The sequence below is a fragment of the Eptesicus fuscus genome, chromosome 7 (genome assembly GCF_027574615.1).
Source record: "Eptesicus fuscus isolate TK198812 chromosome 7, DD_ASM_mEF_20220401, whole genome shotgun sequence".
Classification (NCBI taxonomy): domain Eukaryota; kingdom Metazoa; phylum Chordata; class Mammalia; order Chiroptera; family Vespertilionidae; genus Eptesicus; species Eptesicus fuscus.
Genome location: NC_072479.1, coordinates 36,984,003 through 37,002,062, shown reverse-complemented (window position 1 = coordinate 37,002,062; position 18,060 = coordinate 36,984,003). Strand labels below are relative to the sequence as shown.

Sequence of the window (18,060 nt, the reverse complement as noted above, 5' to 3'; positions counted from 1 at the left end):
ACCTCGTGTGGTAAATGAAAGCCAATGGCCCAAGGTCCTGGCACCAGTGACAGGCTCTGGGCTTCGTTCAGGTTCCACATTTAGTGTGACTCAGATGTGACTCCCTCCCAAAGTTAAGGACATGGATTTGGACAATACAGAAGCACTTCTGAAAATAACTTTAACATGCCCCATTAATACCACCTCCAGACATACTACCAAATTAAATCCCTGTCTTGTCGCTTTTCACAGCACCTGCTCCTCGACTGACCAAACTGCTTCATACAAGCATTTCCCTTGCTCTCCTCTCACAGGGAAACTCTGACTACAGGAGTCACACCGCAAACTTCCTTATAGGCAAGCCGTCCAGTCCTGGTGGTGCTTCAGTGACCAATTCTTGGATAAGGCCCAGGATGGACGAGCATTTCACCAACTTGCACTCTACAACAAGTCACAGTATAGCACAGTGGATGTGTACAGGGTAGTCCCACTCCACGCTGTCTTTGCCGCCTTCTACTTAGGTTCTCTCACTTAACTAGAAACGTATAATGCCTATGATAGCTATAGGCACCAGGTCACAGAGGAGGCCAGACCTGTGATGTCGGGAAGCATGGAAAGTGGCCTTGAATCAAATGTAAGTTTTAAAGACCGATCGTCCTCCCTCCAGCCCGGCTGCTTCTACCTGACGCCCTTTATCCTATAGTTTCCCAAGCTAAGAGCCAACGTTCTTAAGAAGAAAACTGTTTGGGACCTTGAATCCATTACTACCAATAAACCCAAGACATTTTCATTATGTCTGATAGAAATGGAAGTACTTAAAAAATGGTTTTCTAGAGCACTTTAAGGTCACCAAGCAAATGAGATGAGAGGCAAATTGATGAAGAAGGAGAACTTGGTATTGGAGTCAGACCTTTGAATTCCAATTCTATGTGATCCTGAATAGATACTTAACCTCTCTGCCCCTCAGTGGCCTTCATTACAAAATGAGGACAATACATAACCATCCCATAGTGCTGTCAGTATTTAATAAGGTAATAAACTCAAAAGCACCTGGCACATCATAGGCGCGCAATAAATAATCAGTTTTCCTTCCCTTGGTCCACAAACCTGCCTGAGCCAATCAAGGAAGTAAAGGAAGACAGGAAAGTAAATATGGTTAAGAATCCGGTTTTAAGCCTCATTTACACTTTATCTATTTTTTCTAGCTCAGCAGAGAATGTGTTAGACCAAAGAAGGTCAAAGAATCCTTAGGAGAAGTTGCAATAATTAGTGTGATGAAATATTCCAAATGGCACACATATTCTCCCAGTAGGAAGCCAAGAGGGATAATCTAGGACCAGTAAATGGGTCCTTTTCATGCCCAAACTTGCAGATTTTAGAACTTGCCAGGCTACTTTCCAGGGAAATTAAAAAGAGGGGCTGTATGAGGAGAGAAGCAGTATTCCTATTTCCCATCACAAAATTATTTAACTCGACATGCAGCTCAGGAAACCCAAAGCACAGCAGAGAGACCGCTGAAAGTTTCATGCTTATTCCACCTCCAATCTGTCATTATTTTAAACATGTGGCCGAGCAGGAGTATTGTTCGTTCACACACAGTAAACACGGTTAAGCAGTCCTGTGGGATGTTGGGGTGGGGAGAGAACCGTACACACAAACAACTGCAGCCCAATGTCATCCCGTGGTCATTACTTAATACAAATGAGTTAGTGCCACCGGCAGAAGATGGAAGTGATGTTGCTTCAGAAAATAATAACCTGGCATAAATAGGTGGTCAGAAAAGCAAGGAAGTGATTACCACAAAAGTCAGGGTAGTGGTTACTTCTAGAAGGGAGGGAGAGGATGTGGCCTCCAAGGTAAACAAAGGAGGGTTTCTGGGCTGGCAATGTTCCATTGCTTGATGGAGGGGTGTTCACTTTGTAATTATTCATCGTACTATACATTTATGTTTTATGTCTGTATATTCTAATCCATCACTCTAAAGGGTTAAGAAACGAAAGGACGTATGTCCCTCCCTTCCTTGAGTAAAAAACACTTTACTGCAGAGCTAGCTCCAGGTATTTGAACGTCTTTCTGAGCTGCCTGTCCTCCATGCTCCTCCCATAGATTGTTTTCTGGGAGAAAATGAGGAGGGTGGCTTATTGAGGAACCAGGAGTTGACTGCTGTCAACATCCAGTACAGATGCTACACCAGAGATTGCCGTAATACTGGAGGATGTTTGGGTCATATTTTTAAGAGTCCATTTACTCTAGAGCACTGGTTCCTCACCTTTTTTTGGCCATGCCCCACCTAAGCATCTCTAAAATCCTGATGCCCCCCTATGACATATAATTCTTATTTTTTTTTTTTTTTTTTTTTTTTTTTAAATATATTTTATTGATTTTTTTACAGAGAGGAAGGGAGAGAGATAGAGAGTTAGAAACATCGATCAGCTGCCTTTTGCACACCCCCCACTGGGGATGTGCCCACAACCAAGGCACATGCCCTTGACCGGAATCGAACCTGGGACCTTTCAGTCCGCAGGCTGACGCTCCATCCACTGAGCCAAACCGGTTTCGGCTGACATATAATTCTTATTATTCTTTTTGAACTCCTATTCACATGGAGGAAGCCTAAAAGGCCATTAACTTGGTCTAAACAACCTTCCAAAGAACATGGCATCCATGAAAGAGAAAAATAAAGGAACGAAAGGACAGCTGAAGTACTGAGGAAGAAATCACTAAGAAATTGTTTAAAATAATAATAATAATATGAAGTGATATGGAAAAATAGCAAATAAAGTTTTAAAACATATAATAGAGAACTGAAATACATAAATGTCACAATATATATTTATATACTGTATATGAGGCCCCTAGAACCATAAGAAATGCCAAAAAAATTCACTGTTAATAACTCATTCTCGAATTGTCCCCCTTAAAAATCAAATTTCCTCCCTGTTGGGCGTGTGCCCCATGTTGGGAACCACTGCTCTACAGTCAGAGTTCAGTGGGTTTCCACAGATACCAGACAGTTCTCCAAGCATCAGGCAGCTTTCACAAATCAGAGTGGTCAGACACAAACAAAGTGGATGCAAATGAGCTTATGAAGTCATCGGGAAAAATTTTTTTAAAAAAATTTAAGGAGATATTAAGAACTCAGTTCTTCCAATTCAGGGCATAGCGGAGCCTTGGGGCCTCTATGTGAAGAAAATCCCTCCTGTGTTTAGCATCTGGGTGACTCACCCACAAAACCATCTACGGCCTGCGTGCAGCAAAAAGGAAATGAATCATGGAAGTTTCTGACCTTTGCCCTTGTCATTGCTGTACAGGGAAACCACCCACAGACAGTCTACAGAGCTGGAGACAGTGCAGCCAGACAAGGCACACACAAAAATGATGTGAATCCATTGGCAGAGGAGAGGAGAGGCAGGTCAGGAGAATGAAACTCAGGGGTTAAGAATACAGGATCAGCATTGATTTCATGATACAGAAAACGGAGCAGTTGAACTTGGCAGTGTCCACTGGCCTGTAGTCTTAAGCAGTTATTTGAACTCCTTCCGCCATTAGCTGGGCTGGGGGTGGATAGAGCAACACAGAAGAGAACAATGACCTGATGCCTCTTGGAATCTCCATGTTATGTTTGGTATTTGGAGAATGTGCTTGGCTTACTTAGAGGAAGTCGACCAAACTCACGCGAGTATGGAAGTTGGAATGAATTTGATAAAACCATTTACATTTGAGAAGGTGGAAGACAATCTCTGCATTCGGAAAGGGCAATGAGTTTCCAATAACGGGCTGAGGAGTGCTAACACAATCTGAAGAGTTATCTACAGCCATAGTTCAATACTTGAAGTCATGATTTCAGTTTTAAACAAAATCAGAATGCCTTCACAATGCTAACCGGTAGAAAGCAAACACAAAGAGACAACATGAAGGAAAACCTCTAATTGCCTACATAACTTAAAAACTGCCTTTAGGAATCATACATGGAAGTGAGATTGCGCTCAGCCTCTCTGCTCACCCACCAATGGCGAGGGAATAGATGACTATCACATGAGCAGCAGAGTTCAAAGGCATTTCTCTATACTCCAAGGTGAGCTTTTAAATGCAATTTATTTCCTCATATAGGTCTACAAATGGCAGTACTGCTTCCTATATATCTATAATAATAAAAGCGTAATATGCTAATTAGACCAGATGTCCTTCCAGACAACCTTCTGGATGAAGCCAGGACTGTGAGGGAAGCCTGGTCCCCAGTGCCTGCTGGTGGCTGGAGGGAAGCCAGTGCCAGCAGCTGGGGAAGGAAGGCCTACTCTTTTTTTAAAAAATATATATTTCTTTATTGATTTCAGAGAGGAAGGGAGAAGGAGAGAGAGATAGAAACATCAATGATGAGAGAGAATCAGAATCATTGATTGGCTGCCTCCTGCACACCCCCTACTGGGGATCAAGCCCGAGACCCAGGCATGTGCCTTGGCCGGAATTGAACCTGGGACCCTTCAGTCTGCAGGCTGACGCTCTATCCACTGAGCCAGGTCAGCGATGGCAGGAAGGCCTACTCTTGTACGAATTTCATGAATCGGGCCTCTAGTCTTATTATAGAAGAATATACCATCCCTCAAAAAACACCTCCAGGCCTTTGTCCTCCAGATGAACTTGGCTAAGAGACCTTGTCCTTGCTGGTTGGGAGAGTGGGAATTGGGTACCCATATGCCACACAGCTAACTCAGAGCTCGAATCTGTGCTTGATAACTCAAGTTGATACAGGATATTGGATATCAGATGATGTTCTAGTCATAGCTCCAAAAGACAGTTGGGGCTGACCTTAGAACTTTCTCTCCCTTCTACCCTCACTCCCCACTCTGACCATTTACACATTCTCTCTTCTTACCACTATAAAATCATCCTGCATTATTAAATTAGAGAAAGGAGATTAGTCATTTCCAGGCAGACAGGCAGGACTTGTTGGTCCAACCCTATTATTGCCCCCAGCCTTTATGATGGAAATGGGAGTGATTCAATCCTCTCTCACAGCCCAGGATCATTGTATGATCCTTTGAACACTGTTAAATGATTTACATACAATGGGTATCAGGGAGTCCCAGTATTATCTTCCCATTCCCTTTATGAACTTCCATCTTCATTTCTACCAGTGTTTTCAACTAATGAACTAGTTATCTTTTCTGCAAAAATAATTTTAAATAAAACAAACAGCTACCATCTATTAAATTCTTAATATGCCAGGTACTCTGCTAAATGTCTTATAGACATTAATCCTTTCAATCTTTATAGTAACCATACAATATGGGTACTACTTAACCCTACTTTATAGATGGGAACCACAAGTTAGAGAGATTGTGTGACTTGCTCCAAAATCAAGTCAATACATGAAGGAACCAGGTTAAGCCTGGAGTTATTCAACTCCAGAATCTGAGCTCTTCACCATCAGATCATGATCCTTAGGAGGCTGGGGCAGGAGAAGAAACAAGTGAATTCTATTTGTTGTTGCATTGATTTTGGTCACCTTTTCCTTACTTTCAGGTAGGTAATTATTGCAGTCAGTAGAGGGGGAAAAAAAACAAAGGTTTAAATCCATGTAGACATCACACCTGTCATCTGTAAATTTCCTGTATTTCTTTCTTATGTGTAAGAAATGATAAAGGAAGAAACCTAACAGCAGAATTCTTAGCATTTTCTAGCCTGATTTTCCTATTTCTTGATAATAGGGACTTTGACCTTTCTGAAAAGATGATCTTTCAAGCTCGACCAATAAAAGTCTCATAAGAAACACCTCATCAAGCACACATGGAAAGAGGCCAATTGAGTTCAGCTTCTCATTTGGAATTCATCCTCTGACCTTCTGCTGGGAACAACAATAAAGATAAATCACTCTCTCATCTTCTGCCTCCATTTTTAACCTGAGCTAACCTATCAACAATTCATTAGGATTGTAACAATCACTGTGTAGCAATCATGGGAAAATTAGATGGTGTGTCTTTAAAGACAGTGTGTCTTTAATAAGTGGTGTTCCCATAGCCTGTCATTTCATAGCTATTTAGTCTATTGCCGATGCACAATACAGGTTTCTGATTCAGGATCTCATTCTGTTCAAAACAACATTTTAAAAAAATTAGCAGCTTAGCCCTGGCTGGATAACTCCGTTGGTTGGAGCATCATCCTGATGCGCCAAGGTTATGGGTTTGATCCCTGATTAGGCACATATAAGAGTCAACCAGTGGGTGCATGGATTGGTGGGACAACAGATCTATGTCTCTCTCTCTCTCTCTCTCTCTCTCTCTCTCTCTCTCTCTCTCTAAAATAAATTTTTAAAAAATTAGCCCGGTTGGTGTGGCTCAATGGTTGAACATTGACTTATGAACCAGAAGGTGATGGTTCGATTCAGGACACATGCCCAGGTTGCAGGCTCAATCTCCAATGTGGGGCATGCAGGAGGCAGCCAATCAGTGATTGCCTCTCATCATTGATGTCTCTATCTCTCTCTCCATCTCCCTTCCTCTCTGAAGTCGATAAAAATAAGTGTTTGTTTTTTAATTAGCAGCTTAGAAATTCAGGATTTCTTTTGGCTAATCAGGGTCTAACTCTCGGAATAGAGAAAAGATATTGCAAAGACAGCTCAACTTTTAGATCCCAATGAGCATCACAGTAGTTGAATTTCTTAGGGCCGTGGTCGGCAAACTTCAGCTCGTGAGCCACATGCGGCTCTTTGGCCCCTTGAGTGTGGCTCTTCCACAAAATACCATGGCCTGGGCGAGTCTATTTTGAAGAAGTGGCGTTAGAAGAAGTTTATGTTTAAAAAATTTGGCTCTCAAAAGAAATTTCAATTGTTGTACTGTTGATATTTGGCTCTGTTGACTAATGAGTTTGCCGACCACTGTCTTAGGGAAACTAAAATCTTTGGGAGGGGGAAAAGGAATTCTTGATTCTCTTCTGCTTTGGTTTAACCCCCATATTGCTTTCGGAAGCTTTGTCCTTAGAACACATGTTTTAGTATCAGACAAATCTGGTTTAAACCTGGTTTCCCACACTTTGTAGAATTAACTGGGGCAAGTTATTTAACCTCTCTGAGGATCAGTCTCCATCTATAAAATGGGTTGTGAGAACTGAATGCATCTTCTATATAAAAGACTAGTAAAGTGTCTGGCACAGAATAGGATCTAGATACATGCATGGCAATAAAAGAAAAAGACAAAGAAAATTAAAAAATCACATTGCATTTTTCTAATCAACCAATTTGAAAACTGTAGGATGGCCTACACAAAACAAGGCCAAGGCCAGGAGCACAATAAAGATTCACCACAAAAAAATACAGGCTGCAGAGCAGATTTTGCTATAAGAAAGGTCTATTTAGGACCCATCAAAAGGGGGCTTAGTGATTACTGAGACACTTCTTTCCAAGGAAATTCACCCATATTACATTTCCCACGGACCCAAAAGGGATAACCCATTTGAGACACCAGTGGATGAGGATGAAAAAACTCACCCTCAACAGAGTAGTAACATGGCAATTTGCCAAGATTATCAACAATAACTGACATCAAAGAAAAAAGCTTTTGAATTCAAACCCAGTTGATTGGCAGGAAGAGAGGTCAGACAAAGGGAGCCTGGGTACCATGTGGAACTAGTCTGAGTTAGACTTAACCCAGAGTCACTGAACAACCTAAATCACGTGACTCAAACCATGTAGCTCTCCTCTGTCCAGATCTCTGGATCAAAATAACTTCTTCCCAAAACAAAGCCAGTGGGAAACTTTTGAATGGAGTTTGATAATCTTGAAACAAAATATATTTTTAAAACATTTTTATTGATTTTAGAGAAAGAGGAAAGGGAAAGGGAAGGGAGAGGGAAAAGAGAGAGAAGAGAGAGGCATGGAGAGATAGATTTTTTTTTTTTTAACTGATTTCAGAGAGGAAGGGAGAGGGCCAGAGAGAGAGAGAGAAACATCTTTTTTTTTTTCTTTTTTTTTTCAGAGAGGAAGGGAGAGAGAAAGTTAGAAACATCAATGATGAGAGGATGAGAGAGAATCATCTATTACCCCCCTCCTGCACACCGCCCACTGGGTATCAAGCCCACAATCCGAGCATATGCCCTGACCGGGAATCGAACCATGACCTCCTGGTTCATAAGTTGACACTCAACCACTGAGCCATACTGGCTGGTCATGAAACAAAATATTAATGGCAATTGTTATATAGCTTATCCCAACTGGCAGACCTATTGTGGATGTGGCATAGGAAGACTCACTCAAACTTGCCCAAATTCCGTTTCATTATTAGGGATGTATAATTGATTTCTGAATGAAACTGAGAAACCCACAAGTAACATGGGTTGTTGTTGTTGTTTTAAAGCCTTCATTCTGAGCCTTACTGATTAAAGTCAGATGAACAAAAATGCAAACCAAATATCAGTATACACCAAGCCATAAGACATAAAATGGGGGAGGAGGAATGGAGGGAATAAGTAACAAAACAAGCCAAAGAGAAAATTGCCAAGTTCTCACAGGATCTACAGAGAATGGGAGGAGAAAACATAGAAGCTAACAGGAAAATATTTCAAGAAGGAAACTGTGGGAAAATGGGAAAGTGCCTTGAAAAGAAGCCAAGGTTTAGTGGGTGGGAGAGATAAAATGATAACATCTGCTGCTGCCTCAGCTCCAAAAGGAAGAAGCAGGAGTGTCCTTAAGACCCAGAAGAGAGGAGCGGGCTCCTGGAGACAGGGCAAGAGGTTGTGCTGTGTGAGCTTCAGATGGGAAGTGCCTCAGTCACATCACAGCAATGGACTCAGGGCTGTGCCTGTGAACAATAAACAGAATGAGAATTTGTCCACCCCTCCATAGGGAATTTTTTCTTCTGAGGTTATCCTTAGGGAGAGTCCATATATTTCTCTTACAGCTCTGTGCTGAGGGGAAGTGGCAAGAAAGGGTTAACCTGCCCACAATCCAGAAGACTGAGGGAGGGTAGCTGAGAGGTGGTGGCATTCAGTGACTCAGCTAGGTCTTGGCAGCTGGAAGCATGGAGACGTGACATCCAGCTCAGCTCTTCCATCTGTCATCTGAGGGCCCTGATAGTCTGTCTGCCCCTGGGATTCAAGAAATTACCAGCTGCCCCTAGTTATCAGCTCCCTGAGACAGTCGCAGTCCTCCAGGAAGGCCCCATGGCCTTAGCCAGTTTGGCTCAGTGGATAGAGCGTCAGCCTGCAGACCAAAGCATCCTGCGTTCTATTCCAGTCAAGGGCACGTACCTTGGTTGCAGGCTCCTCCCTGGCCCAGGCCTTGGACGGTGTGCGTGCAGGGGTATCGATATTTCTGTCTTTCCCTCTCTCTTCCACTCTAAAATCAATGGAAATATACCCTCAGGTGAGGATTAAAAAACAAACATGACACAAATGAGTTTATTTTCATGGTCCTTGACATCTGCTGGCCTGTGCAGGCTTCCTAGGGAGGGCTGTGTGGTTCTGTTCCTCTGTCAGCCTCCTGAAGTCCTGATGGTCTCCAGAAAGAAGGCTCAGCGTTTTGAAGGCTCTTGTGTCAGAGGTCTTGTTCCCGGTCTTGTTTCGTTCTAAAGGCTCATTGGGTTCATTTTTTCTGTGGACCCGGACTTTATTCCTTTGATTATGAAACCAAATGCACACTTTGGACTCTGGAACCCCAATTTCCTTAGCAAGTTGCTCTCTGGAACCAATCCCAGGATACGGGTTTTTCTCAAATGCCTTCCGGAGGGTGTGTACTTGGAAGGGAGTGTAGGTGATACGAGACTGTCTACGTCTGTTTTGCATCCTCACCAAAGGGCGCCCTTGCTTGCGATCTTGGTCTTGGTTTGCATCTACGTCCTCCTCTGCCTCTGATCTCCTTTGGGCTAGGTGCCTCCGTCTTCGATTCTGAAACCAAGTCTGGATTCTAGACTCGTCAACATCTATTTTCAAAGCAAGCTTCTGTATGGTAGTGTAACCTGGGTAAGGCTTTTGGCTGAATGCTTGGATGAGGATTTTCACTTGATCTTCTGCGAATCTGGTGCGGCTTCGTCTACCATTCATCCTGTCGGAAGAGATGTCTTGAGCCATGTTGTGAGAAAGAAGTCCCAGCCTTCGGCCAGGAGCCAGGTGTTGCTATTTGAAAAGACAGTAACCGCTGACCTGACATTGCCACTTGGATATCTCACAGACCTCTCCTACTGAACACATCTAATCTAATAATAGACAAATATGCAAATTGACTGCACCTTTGCTACACCTAAGCCACACCCACCAGCCAAGCCACGCCCACCAACCAATCAGGACGAGTATGCAAATCACCCCAACAAAGATGGCGGCTAATTTGCATATCAAGACAGTGTCCAAAGAAGCCAAGAGCTGCAGAAGGGAGTAAAGCTTCGAAGAAGCAAGCAAGCTGGGGGGGGGGGGAGAGGGGAGGAGAAGGGCGGGGCGGAGGCGGGGCCGGGGGCGAAGGGAAACGCAGGCGGGCTGGAGGAGAAGGTGAGGCGGGCGGCAAGGGCGGGGCGGAGGCGGGGCGGGGGCGAAGGGAAATACGAGCGGGCTGGTGGAGAAGGTGAGGCGGGGGACAGGGCGGGGTGGAGGCGGGGTAGAGTGCAGCAGGAAATCCTATTGCAGGATTTTTCCTGCAACGGGAAAGCTAGTCCAAAATAAACTCATAGTCCTCCCCGCCCCACCCACCCAAAAAACTCCTGCTCCCCCCGAAGATCCCTCCTTTCATTTAATGGCAGCACATCCTCCCTTGGTCCCTTCCCTTTTGCTTGCACCCTACATCCAGTCCATCAGCAAATGCTGTTGGTTTACCATTAGACTATACCCAGACTCTCACCACTCCTCGCCCACATCCATTATCTCTTACCTGGATTTTTGCGAGAGCCTTCTAACTGGTCTCTGTGCTTCTGCCCTTGTCCAATAACATAAAACACAGCAGGCTGACCGGTACTTTTAAACTTTAAGAAAAGCCAAAGCACCTCTCTACACAGACCCTCCAGTGATATCCGGTCTCAGTTGGAGTAAAACCTTAAGTTCTTATCATGCCTACAAGGCCCTGCCCACTCTGGCCCCAAGTGCCCCTCCTACTTCACCTGTTTCTACTTTGCCTTCCTCATTCCGCTCCACCCAATGGCCTCCTTTCTCTCCTGCAAATGTGCTAGGTATAACTAGAGTTGCCAGAATTGGGAGATAAAAATACAGGACACTATTGTTGTTGTTGTTTTGTTTTTGTATAAGTATGTCCCAAATATTGCATGTCCCATACTTATATTTTAACATTATGTGTTGTTTAACAGAAAGTCACAATTCCTGTATGTTCTCTGGCAAGGCCAGGTGTAACCCAACTCAAGCCCTTTCTACTATTTGTTCTTGCTGCCTGGATACCCTTCTCTGATATGTGTGTGACTCCCTCCCTCACCTTCAATCTTTTGCTCAAATGTCACCTTGGGTAGGTGGGCCCTCGTCACATGAAAAATTACAATCTGGTTCTTCCTAAGCTTGTTCTCTTTATTTTTCTCTGAAACGTATATATTGTTGTTCTCTCCCAACTAGGATGTAAACTTCATGAGTGCAGGGTTGTTCTGCTGTGTTCACTGCTGGCTCCCTAGCCCCTAGAACCTTAGACACCCAGTAAGTCATCAATGAATGCTTGTTGAATGAATGAATGAATGAATGAATGAATATACAAACCTCTCAAAGCTGTTGATAACAAAATGGCCAACAATACTAGTAAATTGCCTCTGATTTGCGGATCTCTATACTCTCCCCTCCATCTATTTTGAGGTTACTAAGAAAAGCTCATCCCACTCCCACCAGAGCAACCCCAGAATAAACCACCTTTCCTGGCTCCCCATCATAGGAATATCTTATTTGATATTGATTTTAAATATAAAAACTCCAAACTTCACAAAATGTATATAATTCGTTAGCTTACTTTGCTTAGAGCTTTACAGCTTACAAAATGCTTTCATCACATGACCCCTTCGGAAGGCCTTAAACACATCAGAACCAGATTCACGAGGACCATAGTTTCACAATGGAGAAATTTGGTTTCCATCATCATTACATTTGCAAAGACAGTGATATCCAACCCAGCCCCAAATAGTTCAGCAGAATCCCAGCTGGAAATGTTCTCTTTAGAATCCAGCTGAAACCGTCCATATGGTGATAAATAACTAACTTGTGAAAGTAATCAGCAGTGGCTAACCCACTGACTGTGTGTGTGTGTGTGTGTGTGTGTGTGTGTGTGTGTTGCGTGTGTGTGGCTCTTTTAGGAGACCACTGGCCTGCAGCACCCACCCTGAATAATGCCAGCCCGATCAATGACAAGCACATCTCGGAGACATTGCTGTTCAGTCCCAGACCACCGCAGTAAGGTAGCACAATAAGGCCACTCGTAATCTTTTTGCTGGTGGAGGGTCTTGCCTTCAGTTTGTAAAAAACGCAACACCTGTGAAGCACATAAAAACGAAGCACAGTAAAAAGAGAGGTATGCCTGTGCTGAACTTGTGACAGTTTTATAATCATCAAAGTCTCTTCAGTGTTGACGTTAGAGCATGAGAAAAGTATACATTACTACATGCCTCTGAGTGAGCCAATATGCAGGCCCTTTAATTTTCAGATGGAGGAAAGTAACAGTTAATACATTCATATACTGCAAGCCAGGTTCCCTGAGTCCTTCTGGAAAAGGCTGCTGAACACAGGTGTGCCTTAGACTACTGAGGCAACCGTGTTCTCATCGATGCATTGGAATCACCTGGGGAGCATCTGATATAATTGATGGTGGGGGGGGGGGGTTTAGCCTGAACCCTGGGAGTTTAAAAGTTCCCCAGGTGAGTCTAATAAACAGCCAAGGTTGGAACCACTCTTTTAAAGTTTCCCCAAAATGCACAGTGAAATAGCCCTTTTCAGTTTTCAGTGAAGAAGCCACATTTTCCAGATTTTAAAAGCTCCCCTCCAGATTACAGTGAAGTAGATGAGTTTAAGAGAAAAAAAAAAAAAATCCTCTCTGAGTTTATCTAAAATCAATGTGTACTGTTTGAGGGGAAAAAAATATCCATGCTTTGATATAAACAAAGGAAGTTTCAGTTCAGCAGCCTGGGAAACTCCCCAATTTAACATAGCCCTCCGACGATTCTCACGTGCCATAACTGCGGCAGCAGGAAAAATAACTGACAATACACTCTTTATTCACACCAAACACGCCAGTGGACTTCAAAAGAAAATCAACATTTACAGTTTAATTACTGTTTATTCTCTGTATTCAAATCAGCTTTCTTTGGCTGCCCCCTTGTAAATGCTCAGAAGGGGATTTAATCATCGGATCTAATTCTTCCAAAGAATAGAAAGTTATTATTACGATATCATGCTGAAAAAAAAATAAACAAATGCAAAAGAAATTATATAAAAGATCACCACACTGGATATTTTTAAAAACCCTGTAAGATAAAACAGTACATTATTTATTTATTTATTTATTTTTTAATATATTTTTATTGATTTCAGAGAGAGAGAGAAATGGAAACATCAATGATGAGAGAGAATCATTGATCGGCTGCATCCTGCACACCCCCCACCACTGGGAATTGAGCCTGCAACCCGGGCATATGCCCTGACCAGGAATCAAACCATGACTTTCTGGCTCACAGATCAACGCTCAACCACTGAGCCATGCCAGCCTGGCAACAGTTAATTTTTAAAGGCAGTAATTTGGGGACTAAAAAGCCTGATTCCTAGTTCTTAACTGAATTTCAACTTATTATGTCTATGCTAGCAGAATGATATGCATCAATGAAAAATATCTGTGTTTAAAGCCAGTGTTATCCAATAGACATATAATACAAGTCACTTAGGTAATTTGAATTATCTAGTAGATGTATTAAAAAGTGAACAGGAGCTCTGGCCAGTGTTCTCAGTGGTTAGAGCATTGGCCCACGCACTGAAGTGCTCGGTTAGATTCCGGTCAAGGGCATGTACCTGGGTTGCAGGCTCAATCCTCATCCCTGGTCAGGTCAAGTGCAGGAGGCAACCAAACAATGTGTATCTCTCACATCAATGTTTCTCTCTTTCTATCTCTCTCGCTCTTGCTCTTTCCCTCCCTCCCTTCCACTCTTTCTCAAAATCAATGGAAAAAATATCTTCAGGTGAGGATTAACAACAACAAAAGTGAACAGGAACAGGTGAAATTAATTTTAATAATTTATTTACCTTTAACTCAGTATATTCAAAATATTATCATTTCAACGAAATCAATATAAAAAGTTATCAATAAGATATTCTACTTTTTTGGTGCTAAAATATGTAGAATCCAGTGTGTATTTTATATCCATAGCACATTTCAATGCAGACTAGCCACATTTCAGGTGCTCAATAGAGACATGCAGGTAGTTGCTACCATATTGGAGAGTGCAGCTCTACAGCAACACAGAAGCCTGAACATTAAAGTGGATGTTTCCCTTCTGAGCTTGACTTTTGGGCAAAGCACCTTTTGCTGTGCTAAACAGAAAGCTGGGCTTCATGACAAATGGCTCCTGCTGAGCCCTTTCTACTCTTTAAATTGTGTGTGTGGCTGTGCTAGAAATGGAAACTAGTTTTGGTCCTTTTCTGGACTATCATAATTCATGTTAACTTTTCATTAGCCAAAAAGGCACAATCCAGTGGAGCCTGGCTCTCAGTGACCCTTGAAAGTTAATAGCAACTTTCTCTACCATATGACCTATCTGTGTAGACACAGTTGTTTTAACACCTTCTTTCCCTTTGTTAGTCATACTTGTTGATTACACTTGAATGGATCACTCTACCTTTATAAACTGCAGTATTTGAAATGCTTCAGAAGTACCCACCAAGTATGAGCAAGCGTTTTTCAAATACTGGGATTTGCAATTTCATTACAAGGTCCTGACAATAGAGTCAGCCTACTAAACAGTGCAGGGACTACCATTGTAGACAGCATTTGTCCAACACCAAAGACACTTAAGCTTATTCTTAACTTTCAATGACCTATCCAACAGGACTTGTTCAAATTTAACCTAAGTCAACTTCCCATAATATCTAGAGGAGACCCAGGCAATCTTTATCTAGGCCTCTCTCCACATACTCTTTGAAGTTACATTATTTCTTAATCACCCTTCAGCCATTGGTAAACACACTGCTTTCTCCAAATCAAATAGAATCTCCATGTTCTCCAGCTAGTGGATGATGTCAGGAGAAAAAAGTGAAGGAAACATTTACATTTATGCCTCAAGTCAATAGATTGTGACCTTCACCTCAGTCATTAAGAAAAGCAAATCAGATAACTAGAAATGGTATGGAGTTTGTCACAGGAATAGGTTTCAAGAACCCAGTTATCAGTTTTGTCATTTAATAAGATCACTGGAGTGGAGTCATTGTGCACTGAGCAGATATAAATCACCTTCTCTGCAATGGCCTCATTTTTCTGTGTGTGAATCAGTGCATTTTAAAGAATCTTTGCACATAGCAGAGCCACTATGAAAGGGATGTAGAATTCTGAAGGCTGAAGGACATATTTGTCCCTCTTTTCTGAAGAATAGAAACTCACCACTGGAAAGAATTTATATTTTGATATACGCAATGTACAGGGTGGGGCAAAAGTAGGTTTACAGATGTTCATATGGAAAATGACACAATAATTAATAAATAATAATACAAGAATACATTGTGTTTTATGTACTCACAGCTGTAAACCTACGTTTGCCCTCCCTGTATATAAAACCAGAATAAGAATCTGCCATGGATGCCTAGTACTTACACACCAAACCTGAACTCCCTCCATGGCCAGACCTCACACAATCCACCATTTTGCCTCACTAGTATTTGTTTTTATATAATCTTCCCTCCAATCCGGATGGTTTCTTTACTATCCCTAACTCAACCCCCTGACCTCCTTCTCCCCTCCCCACCACATGCTTATTCCAGCCTACACACCTTTACCCATGGTTTCCCACATACCTAGAATACCCTCAATCCACAAATGAAGCCACAGATAAATCTCTGTGCAAGTGCTGCTCTTTATACCTCAGCACTTCCAGGTTTGGGTTCCAAGGCTAAAATTCCTAGGGCTCTTTTATCCCCCATCCTGGGAACCACTCCCTGACTTGATATTGTAATCTAACTAGCTAGCATTCCCATAGGAATGCTTGACTCAATTGGAAGAAACACTTTTCCATTTCAACTATCTTATCTAATAAAGAGGGAATATGCTAATTGACCCTCACACCATCGCAAAGATGGTGGCACCCACAGCTAATAAGGAGGGAATATGCTAATTGACTGCCTCACCCTCAAAGATGGCAGTGCCCACAGCCAATAAGGAGGGAATATGCTAATTGACTACCATGCCCTCAAATATGGCAGTGCCCACAGCCACAAGATGGCAGCACCCAGTCCCCTCAACCCCGCCGGGGCAGCAGGTGCACGGCAAGGCCTGCCTCCAGAGTCCTCCAGTCCCTTCAGCCCCCTAGCCACCCAGGGCCGCCCAAAGCTCAGGTAACCAGGGCCGGCCAAGGCTTGCACTGCCAGCAGTGGCAGCAGCGGAGGTGTGATGGGGCGTTGCCTTCCCCTGATCACTGGGTCGCCTCTCACCCCTGAGGGTTCCTGGACTGTGAGAGGGGGCAGGGCGGGCTGAGGGACCCCCCCTCCAGTGCATGAGTTTTCATGCACTGGCCTCTAATCCTATATAATAAAAGCCTAATATGCAAATTGACTGAACGGCAGAAGGACCAGTGGAATGACCGGTTGCTATGATGCTCACTGACCACCAGGGGACAGATGCTGAATGCAGGAGCTGCCCCCAGACCACATGCCCCAGGCCAGCCAAGGCAGATGCCAGTGGGGGGGACCCCCGATCACCCCACCAGTTGCCCCACAGATCAGCCCTGATTGCTGACCAGGCCTAGGGACCCTACCCGTGCACGAATTTAATGCACCAGGCCTCTAGTATTTTATAAAAGCATCTATTTACTCAAGGGAAAAAACTAATTGCATATTCATGTATTTCTTATGTGAAATGTTGGGGGGAGGGGTGTACTGTGATTAAATATACATAACATAAAATTTACCATTTAACCATTTCTAAGTATGCAGTTCAGTGGTATTAAGTATAAGCACATATTGTATAACCATTATCACCATCCATCTCTAGAATTTTTCATTTTCCCAAATTGAAATGTGTACTTATTGAGTAATAATTCCCCATTCCTCCCATTCTACTTTCTGTCACTGTGAAATTGACTATTCTAGGTACCTCATGTAAGTGTAATCATATAATTGTCCTTCTGTGTCTGGCTTATTTCATTTAGCATAATTTCCTCAAGTTTCATTCATGTAGTAACATGTATCAGAGTTCCTTCCTTCTTAAGGCTGACTAATATCCCATTGTGAGTATATACTACATTTTATTTATTCATTCACCCATCAATGGACATTTGGGTTATTTCCACCTTTTGACTCTTGAAATAATGTTGCTATGAACATGGGTGTACAAATATCTATTCAAGTCTCTACTTTCAATTCTTTTGTGTATACACCAGAAGTTAAATCACTAGATTATATAGTAAATTCTATGTTGCATTTTTTAAGAAATAGCCATATTGTTTCCCAGAGCAGCTGCACCATTTTACATTCCCACCAGCATATGCATATATATATTTAAATTATGGGAAATATAGGGAAATAGAAATGTAGGTCTTCACTCATTGACACTTTACTGATTTCAATCACTCTTTAATTTCATTCTTTTTTGGCGCACACACACACACACACACACACACACACACACAAAACATAGTAAAAAACAAAACTTTGTTAGTAATCCTGAATCTTTCTCAGAATTTTAGCTCTTTCATAGAACACATACAACTTTGATGTTGAGTGGGGTTCAGGGTGTGTTAGTATCAAACACCCTTGCACAAAGTTTTCTTTGGCTTTTACTTTTTTAAAAATATATTTTTATTAATTTCAGGGAGGAAGAGAGAGAGAGAGAGATAGAAACATCAATGATAGCCGAAACCGGTTTGGCTCAGTGGATAGAGCGTCGGTCTGCGGACTGAAGGGTCCCAGGTTCGATTCCGGTCAAGGGCATGT

At 42.6% G+C, this 18,060-nt stretch overlaps 1 protein-coding gene across 1 annotated transcript; it reads right to left on the bottom strand.

Moving 5' to 3' along the window:
* Positions 1–9,375: 9,375 nt before the first annotated feature.
* LOC103288160 (double homeobox protein A-like) lies at positions 9,376–10,038 on the bottom strand. The gene has a single exon (XM_054718478.1). It carries the CDS (start codon positions 10,036–10,038, stop codon positions 9,376–9,378), a length of 663 nt encoding a protein of 220 aa, XP_054574453.1.
* Between the last annotated feature and the right edge of the window lie 8,022 nt (positions 10,039–18,060).

Coding starts and splice junctions, on each gene's coding strand:
- LOC103288160 (XM_054718478.1), bottom strand. CDS start 10,038: ATGGCTCAAGACATCTCTTCCGACAGGATGAATGGTAGACGAAGCCGC.